The sequence below is a fragment of the Triticum urartu genome, chromosome 4A (assembly GCF_056163025.1).
Source record: "Triticum urartu cultivar PI428250 chromosome 4A, HENAU_Tu73, whole genome shotgun sequence".
Classification (NCBI taxonomy): Eukaryota; Viridiplantae; Streptophyta; class Magnoliopsida; order Poales; family Poaceae; genus Triticum; species Triticum urartu.
In genome coordinates this window covers 450,216,839-450,225,802 of record NC_141876.1, presented here as the reverse complement: position 1 = coordinate 450,225,802, position 8,964 = coordinate 450,216,839, and the positions used below count along the sequence as shown (strand labels likewise).

The 8,964-nt window shown below is 46.2% G+C and overlaps 1 protein-coding gene across 1 annotated transcript; it reads left to right on the top strand.

Moving 5' to 3' along the window:
- The first annotated feature begins 1,154 nt into the window (after positions 1–1,154).
- LOC125552064 (serine/threonine protein kinase OSK4) lies at positions 1,155–8,282 on the top strand. The gene is made up of 11 exons (XM_048715527.2): positions 1,155–1,173; positions 3,742–3,930; positions 4,138–4,322; positions 4,882–5,064; positions 5,157–5,288; positions 5,464–5,649; positions 6,693–6,782; positions 6,854–6,937; positions 7,022–7,162; positions 7,240–7,470; positions 7,868–8,282. Exons 1-11 carry the CDS (start codon positions 1,158–1,160, stop codon positions 7,979–7,981), a joined length of 1,551 nt encoding a protein of 516 aa, XP_048571484.2. The 5' UTR covers positions 1,155–1,157; the 3' UTR covers positions 7,982–8,282.
- Positions 8,283–8,964: the final 682 nt, after the last annotated feature.

Here is an 8,964-nt window from a genome sequence, read left to right as displayed (position 1 = left end):
ATCTTGTTTGACAACTCTTCCGAACCTCATCTTTGTCGGCATCGTCAAAAAATACCTATCAGCTGGTTCAACAGTAGATAAGAAAGGGGAACATTTCCCTCCCGCCGGCTGGCCCAATGTTGGGCTGGTCGTGTCACGCAACGCCCACTACTTGGTGGCCCCACGTACCGCTTGTTAACCTTATCTCCTTTGCTCGTCTCTCTCGCTGCTCATCTCCCTCACGCCTCTCTCCCTCTCTCTTTTCTACACAGAAGAACTCCGATGGATCTCATCCCCCCTCATCGTTCTCACGCCGACGAGTTGCGACCCCTTTTCTCCTTGTGTTACGACACCTCCTTGGGCCACCCCTCGCGAAATTTCATGGGTGCTCACCCCAATCTCCTCCTCGTCGAGGCCGGCGAGCCGGTGCTAGCCGCTCGTTTGTGGCTGCAACCACGGCCTCGTCGCGCGACGGTGTATGCTGCGTGCTGCGACCGGTGTCGCGGTTCTACTACCGACGACCGGCCGTGCTGGAACCATCAGGCACAGGTGCTGGAATTGGCTCTGTCGAAGCTGGGGAACAGCGGTGCTGCAACCGCATATGTGCGGAGTTGGGACTGACGCGCGGAGACGCTACAACCAGCATGCGGTCGTGCTACGTTCAGTGCACGACAATGACACCCACTACCGGCGATTGCTACAACCATGGATGTGGATGATCGCGACTGGTGACAACAAGTGCTACAATAAGCATGGCGATGTTGTGATCCGCGCGGTGGACGACGTCAGTAGAAAATTCGGGAAGTTGTGAGTTTTTTTGCTGGATTGCTGGAACCGTGATCATCAGATGTTACCACGGCGAGTTCCAGGTGCTACATCTGCGGCCATCAAATGCTGGAACCGTGGTCACTGAATGCTACCATGGTGTCTCTCGGATGACACGTCCATGGCATCACATGGTGGAGCGGTTGCCACTGGTGCTACCACGGTGACCGGCCGCATCAACAGCTCACGGCGAAAGCTGCACCGGCGGCTCGATTTGCTGGGATCGACACCGCAATTTGCTGCCTATGGCGGACCAGCAAGTACATATGTTGCATTTGACGAGCGACGACATCAACAGCGCCGGCGAGCACGCACAGTGCTGTAAGCGTAGGCGGTGGGAGGTCGTGGGGGTCATGCGCGACGATCGAGGTAGGGAAAGAAGATTTTTCTTTTCTTTCATTCTAAATTTGACGGTCAACGGCGTCTGGATCCAATGCTGGCGCGGCGGCCGATGGAAAATTGGGCCGGTCGACCGGCTCCTATTCGGCAATAAGAAAACGCGCGTGCTCTAGCCGGCGAGGGCCACGCCGTGTCGCCGTTGCCAAGCATAGGATAGAGAGACCGATAGCCCGCCGGTGGCACCCGAAAGTAAGCAGGAAGCACGTGCTACCAGGATGGCGACAGGTTAATATACAATCATCGAAGCAAACAAAGTCGGGCGAGGGAGAAGAGCCTAGCGTGCGCACCCGATCTAACGTCCTCGTCGCGCACCACGCCACAACGTTGCACGGCTCCAACGCCGCACCGCATCAGCGCCTCGTCACCGATCAATCCATCCTACTACATGCGACGGAGGACGTTGAGGTGAGGTGGTGACGAACCAATTTCCTTTCCGCGAGGCGACGACGAAGCACGGGAGCGGAGCAGAGGAAAAACTGGAAACGACAGGGGAGGAGAAGCAAGCGGCGGGCGCGGGAGGGAGCCGACACGCAAGCGCGATGCTGATGCTGATGCTCATCTTTCCACGGTTACGCCGCCCCCGCTGGCTCGGCTCGCCTTAAACTAAGCTCAAGCTAGCGGCTCTCGCCTAAAGCCTCCCTCCCTCCCTCTCACCCCCGGAGAAGAAAAGGACCAACCGACCCCAAAACCTCTCCTGCTCTCCCTCGAGGCCTCCTCCACTGGGCGCTCTCGTCGCCTCCCCACCCATTCCAGCGGTTGACCGCGGGATTCGGCCAGGTGAGGGAATCGCCCAGCTGATCTCGTAGATTTACGCTCTGTCGGTTGCAATTCTCGCCGGGGTCTGCTGTTTCTGCGCCGTCGTTGCTTGCTTGGTTGGGTAGTAGTAGTAGCTCGCCGGCCGGGCGGCCTGGTGGGGAGCTAGGGTGGTTCGCGCGTGCTCCCAATTCCGATTCCGGGGGAGTGCTGCTTGCCCGTTTGGCGAGGAGAGCGAGGTGAATCAACAGTTTTGGGCTTTTGGCTGCGCCGTTGAAGTGGGGAATTTAGTTTCCGTGCTGCTTGTGGCGATTTCGGGTGGGCGCGGCTCATAATCAGCAGTAGTCGTCTTCCTGTTCGTTTCTCCCCTCCAACGGAGATCTTTACCGCAGATCCGCCCGGACCAACATTCACGTCCTGCTGGGAGGTAAACCCATGATCATTGACCGATCGGTTGGTTGGTTTATTGGTTCATCGGTCGGCCGATCTCACTTTCCCCAAATTTACTGCCTGGGCAAAAAGATACTACTGCAGAGTCACGGATTCTGATTCTGATTCTGATCCTGATCCTGATACCGACACGATTCCGTGTAATTACTGTGTGCGCAGTACTGTAGTACTAGTAGATTCATGGCCGGCCTAATTTTATTGGAGTATTAATGTGCACCGCTACAGATTTATGTTGTACTATACCCACTAGAACCTCCCATTTATTGATCTCTGCCGTTTTTTCAGCTCAGTTGCTGGATGACTGCATTCCTTGTAGTATGTCTCTTGCAGTTGCATGTTCACCGCACATGCCTAGTGATGCTATTTCTATTTGTGAACCTTTTTAAGAAAACTTTGCATGTTAACCCACTAGGATTCCATGTGTGGTCTCTCTCCGAGGGATGTCCCCTCTTTTCGAAAGAAAAAAATGTGTGGTCTCTCTCTTCGCACCAGGGGCATCCAAAGTACCAACATGATGATTGTTTTGCTATCCCAAAACCATCCTTGCCAGACCTGATGCATATCAGGAAAGGCCTCTAGGCCGTGCTTGGAATCGGTGTAATTCAATACGGAGGTGTTTAACTTACACGTGTATCGTACCGGCCGCTGAGCCATTTCCGGACGGAAGCGAAACGGTGGGCCGAGACGTGTATTCTTTGCAAGTGTATTTAAAAGGAAAACGGTAATCCAAACAAGCCCCTAGTCAGTTCGTGCTGCGCATGCAGATGCAGGCATTTTTATGGTAATATATTATGATCCTCACCGTCGGTACGTCATGTGATAAGTAGGATGATCACCGAGGCTCAAGTATGGAGGCAGGCGGGCCTATTAATAGGAGATTTGGACACCTTCTTTGGGGCGTTGACAAGGTGGGTCCAGAGTGAGTAGTCCACTTTATAGATGAGGGTGGTGGTGGAGGTGGGGTGCAAAGCATTGTAATCCAAAATGTAACGGCTTGTTTGTGCGTATTTGAGGAAAAAACTATGATCCTACTCGCTACTAGACATTGTTGGTTGCTGATCATCTCACTGAACCACACTTCAGCGACTGAATATGTGTCTGTCCCTATATGACATGGGAACTTCACCCATTTCGTTGACCTTTGAACCGCACTTTCCCTCGCCACTCATGTCCATAGTGATAGTTTTGGCCAGCCTACTCATGTCACGCTCAAGGTCTCTAAGAAGAGGGAATCCGATTAGAAATGTTTCAGTTTTAGCCTGATGTGCATATATGTTTGAACTATAAAACTGTTTGCTGAATCACATATATCGTTTCTCTTGTTTTTTGACATAGTGAAAATGGAAGGGAACACTAGAGGAGGTGGGCATTCTGACGCATTAAAGAACTACAATGTGGGCAGAACATTAGGTATAGGCACATTTGGAAAAGTGAGGATTGCAGAGCATAAGCATACAGGGCACAAAGTTGCTATAAAGATTCTGAACCGTCGTCAAATGAGAACTATGGAAATGGAAGAGAAAGGTATGCCTCCTTGTTCATTAGTCTAGGCTACATTCGGCTTTGCTTGCTCAAGATTTCCAGTTATCTGCTTTCAGTGCTGGTCAGACTTGTGAGTGTGTTCCTGATTCCCAGTTAATTAATTAGTCGAGACAAAGTACATTCAGCTTGAATTTCTTCATAGGCTGAATGTCTTAACACTTCTATTGTTTTCTCATATCTTGTTTCCAGCAAAGAGAGAGATCAAGATATTGAGGTTGTTCATCCACCCTCATATCATCCGGCTTTATGAGGTCATTTACACACCTACAGATATATTTGTTGTGATGGAATATTGCAAGTATGGTGAGCTATTCGACTGCATTGTTGAGAAAGGGCGGTTACAGGAAGATGAGGCTCGTCGAATCTTCCAGCAGGTGCCTTTTTCTGCTCTTGGCATGCAGGAACACATTTTTTGGGCATAAAAATAGGAACTTTGCTGAGCTTCTTATTTTGATTGTGAAATGTCTGGATATGCTGGCCAATTGTCCAGTGTCCACATTCCTCGCGTGCTGACTCTGCAAATCCTGATCAATTTGCTCAGTTTGCATTCATCTAATTTTTAGCTCATGACCTGTACTACATTGAGTTGCAAGCTTTCCAAGGTGATTGCTTTGTCGTTTGGGTTTAACTGATCAAAAAGTTAACGTCTTCTTGATGCGTCTATTGTTTTAGTATCACTCCGGTGTCTTGTTCTTTTGATGCCTTGGTTATCTTAGTATCACTAGTTAAATCATTTTTTGTTTAAATGGCATCTTCTTCTCTATGCCTTGATTGTCTTAGTCTCTGTACTTAAATCAAATTGTGCTTTAAAACATAAAGAGATGGTATATCCTTCTGGAGGCGAATATGTAATTTGAAGGGTTCTTTCAGATTCACTGGATGCATATTCAGTTTTTGTCTCAATACTTTTTTTATTTAAATTTTCTTGCACAGATTATATCTGGTGTTGAATACTGCCACAGAAACATGGTTGCTCATCGTGATCTAAAGCCAGAGAACCTGTTACTTGATTCCAAATACAATGTGAAACTTGCCGACTTTGGGTTAAGTAATGTCATGCATGATGGCCATTTTCTGAAGACTAGCTGCGGGAGTCCAAACTATGCTGCACCAGAGGTATTCACTAATTTGTCTTACTTGAGTCTTTATCCTTGTGCTTCCTGAAACGCATTGTTTGCGTTAATAGCTTAGCGAGTGTTTCTGTGCAGGTTATCTCAGGTAAATTATACGCTGGACCTGAGGTTGATGTTTGGAGCTGCGGGGTGATACTTTATGCTCTTCTTTGTGGCACTCTTCCATTTGATGATGACAATATTCCCAAACTGTTCAAGAAGATAAAGGTGAGACAGAACACATGTAGATTAAGTTGGACCTGACAAGTGTATACCTTTTGTTCTGAAAATCAAAAAACGTTCATGTAGATTAGTTGGACTTTATGTTCAAAAAAAAGATTAGTTGGACTTTAGCATTCATTTTTTATCTGGAGATTTGACGCCCCCTTGTTTGGTGTTCCAGGGAGGCATCTATATCCTTCCAAGTCATTTATCTGCTCTTGCAAGGGATTTGATCCCAAGAATGCTTGTTGTTGATCCTATGAAGAGAATCACAATTCATGAAATTCGAGAACACCCATGGTTTCAGAATCGCCTTCCTCGCTACCTGGCAGTGCCTCCACCAGACACGGCGCAGCAAGCCAAAATGGTACCCATCTATTTCACATTTCAAGTGACTATCTTATGTGCACAGTAAAACTTCTCAACCTTTATCGACTAATATATACAGGATCTTGGATGGATCATAGGAAAAGTAACATCGATACTTTTGTCATGAAATGTTATCTTTTATGGGCATAATCTTCATATAATATTTGCAAACACAATATTATAGAAATATATGGTCAAGTTGTGGCTCAAAGATTCTTTTTTCTCAAACATGCACCAAATTGCATGGTCATTTCGTATTAAGAAGAGAACACCGAGAGTCTGAGTAGGCAACTTTTCACGAGGTCACAGAGGGGGCCCTAGTGGATATCCACCTTCATAAACGTGGTTAAAGGGGGAAGTTTTCCTCCCTTGACGGTACTTTGTTAGGTAGAAATGAGGCATCATGCGGAGGCTGCCCCTTGAACTCGAGTGGACGAGCTCACGGGCCTGTGCTCTAGCCAACCGAGCACTGCTCGGTTCCTCTAAAACAAGATCAGTTAGGACTAGCCCTTGGTGGTATTTTTAATAGAAGAAACAACCTTGACACCCTGTTGAGTCGAGATTCGGATGCGGGCGGGCTGGCTGCATACTGCATGCCTTGCCAACAGGGCGATGCTCCGTTCTCAGATACCCACATTCATAGCTCTTCTAACCTTTTATTTGCGAGTAGTCCACATGCCGTCCTCTTGGCCATGTACATAATTGTAAAAAAAAACTATACTGCTTAAGTGAAAGGCACCGCTCCTGCTGGTTACTCGGGAAAAAACTAGCCAAACAACAAAACTATCCAGCAGCTGTGGCTCAAAGATTTATGAGAAGAGGAAAGATTATGAAAGTTAAACATCATGTAATAATATGAAGTGAAGGGAGTAATTCCTTACTACTAGTAATCTATCCCAACGAGATGAAAAGGTAGCACCTAGCACGTTAAGTCTCCTTGCAATGCCGCTTCTATTTATCAAAAATTTCTTTTACTAGCAAGCTTTAAAATGCTATTTCTACGTCAATGTATGCTGATTTGCTCTATGTTCATTTCTGAAGATTGATGAAGATACACTTAAAGAGATTGTCAACCTGGGATATGATAAAGACCATGTGTGTGAATCATTGTGCAATAGGCTGCAAAATGAGGTATATGCAAACAAAAGTCAGTGCTTCATTCCATTCAGTTATTTCATAATTGACTTTAGACAATTTTCCAGGCAACTGTTGCATATTACTTACTCTTGGACAATCGGTTCCGGGCCACTAGTGGCTATTTGGGGGCTGACTATCTACAATCAATGGTTAGTTCACATTTGCATCATCTGTGACTTGTTTAATTCATAAGGTTTAAGCACTATTAACTTTCTGAATGGATGGTTCTCCAGGGTAGGAGTTTTAATCAGTTTACTTCATCGGAATCAGCAAGCCCAAGTACCAGGCAGTATCTTCCAGCAAGCAATGATCCTCAAGGCAGTGGCTTGCGGCCATATTACCCCGTTGAAAGAAAATGGGCTCTTGGGCTCCAGGTCTTGCACATTATCCACTTTACTTTGCTTTGTTTTGCACATTGAGCTGTTGAGCTAATGCATCACTTATCCACCAGTCTCGAGCTCAACCTCGTGAGATAATGATCGAGGTTCTAAAGGCACTTCAAGAATTAAATGTCTGCTGGAAGAAGAATGGACACTACAACATGAAATGCAGGTGGTGCCCTGGGTTTCCTCAAGTCAGTGATATGTTAGATGCCAACCACAGCTTTGTTGATGACTCTACCATCATGGATAACGGCGATGCTAATGGGAGGCTACCTGCCGTGATCAAGTTTGAAATCCAGGTGTGCAATCTCACCTTCTAATACTACTGTATTCTTTTTGCAATAACAGAAATATGGATTTTCTACTCAATCTCACTAGATAAGCAAAGGCTGGCCAATATATTCGCTTCATAATTGTTACAAAGTATTGTCTGCATGTGTCTGCTTTGTAACCAGTATATCCTGCATCTGCATGTGTCTGCTGTTGCCAACAAGTTCTGTCTGCTGTTGCCATATTGATAAAACGAACTTCCCAAGTTTTAGTGCTGCACAGTATTGGTTGGTCATACACCTATCGTTAACCTAGTGTGATATTATTTGTTAATGCCTGTATACTTCAGATGTTAACAGTTTGCCGGCATGGTGTTGTATATGCTCTCTATTTGCCTCTGAATTTATGTATTTGTTTTTTCTTCAGCTTTACAAGACCAAGGATGACAAGTACCTGCTAGATATGCAGAGAGTTACTGGACCTCAGCTCCTCTTCCTGGATTTTTGCGCGGCCTTCCTTACCAACCTTAGGGTTCTATAGTATGGTGCCTGTTCTGGTTGAGTGATGAATAGTGAGACATATGACCGTCAGCGATGAATAAGTTGGTGCCTGTTCTGGTTGAGTGATGAATAGTGAGACATGTGACTGTCAGAGATGAATAAGTGATGGTGTGTAAATAGGTGGTGTGTTTCATCTTCGTTTTACCCAGTCCCTGACAGCGAACCGTGTTGTTTGGGTGACTAGTCCTGTGTGAAGCACCAAAAGTGTTGTTTGGGTGACTAGTCCTGTGTGAAGCACCAAAAGGTTAAGTGGTTGTTATAAATAAGACTTATATGGTAAATAGGCGTGGTGAACAATTTTCTTTTTCTTTTTGGAATTTTTGTGAACCGTTTTCTGATTCTGCAGGCTGCGCCACCGCTGGTTGTGATGCTGCAGCACACGCTTTTGTGATATTTTATTACAAGATCTGGATACTATTTGCCTTGCTGTTGAACCTGTACCTGAATTTTCCGCAAACCGCTAAAAAGACTAGCAAGAATACCACACTGTAGCAGCCCATTTCTGGAGGATCGCTTGCTTTTTGAAGAAAGCGAATCAAGCAAGCCAAATGCGCAGAGCAATTTTATGCAAGCCAAATGCGTAGGCTTAATTCTCTTTGATAGTATTTTCATAAGACTGAAAAATCTCTGGGAAGAAATTCTTACTGGTTCGGCCCAAAATTTTACGCGCAGATATGACTGCATCCGCATGTTGCTCTCTTCCCTGCCCATCTTGTGCCCGCGACCTAGGGGCTACTCCCTCCGTTTCAAATTACTCGTCGCAGAAATAGATGTATCTAGAACTAAAATATATCTAGATACATCTATACCCGTGACAAGTAATTTGGAACGGAGGGAGTAGGATGCAAGCGGACGGTGCGCGATTGTCCACCCGCATGTTGCTCTGCTTCCCTAAAAAAAAAGAATTAGGACAATTTTCATTACGTGGACGGATATGGACAACGTAGATGCGTCATGCCTTCC

What these genes read in the sequence shown, in the direction of transcription:
- LOC125552064 (XM_048715527.2), top strand. An exon ending in CGGCGCAGCAAGCCAAAATG is followed by an intron (nt 5,650 to 6,692) that starts GTACCCATCTAT and finishes TCATTTCTGAAG; the next exon opens with ATTGATGAAGATACACTTAA. An exon ending in CTGACTATCTACAATCAATG is followed by an intron (nt 6,938 to 7,021) that starts GTTAGTTCACAT and finishes ATGGTTCTCCAG; the next exon opens with GGTAGGAGTTTTAATCAGTT.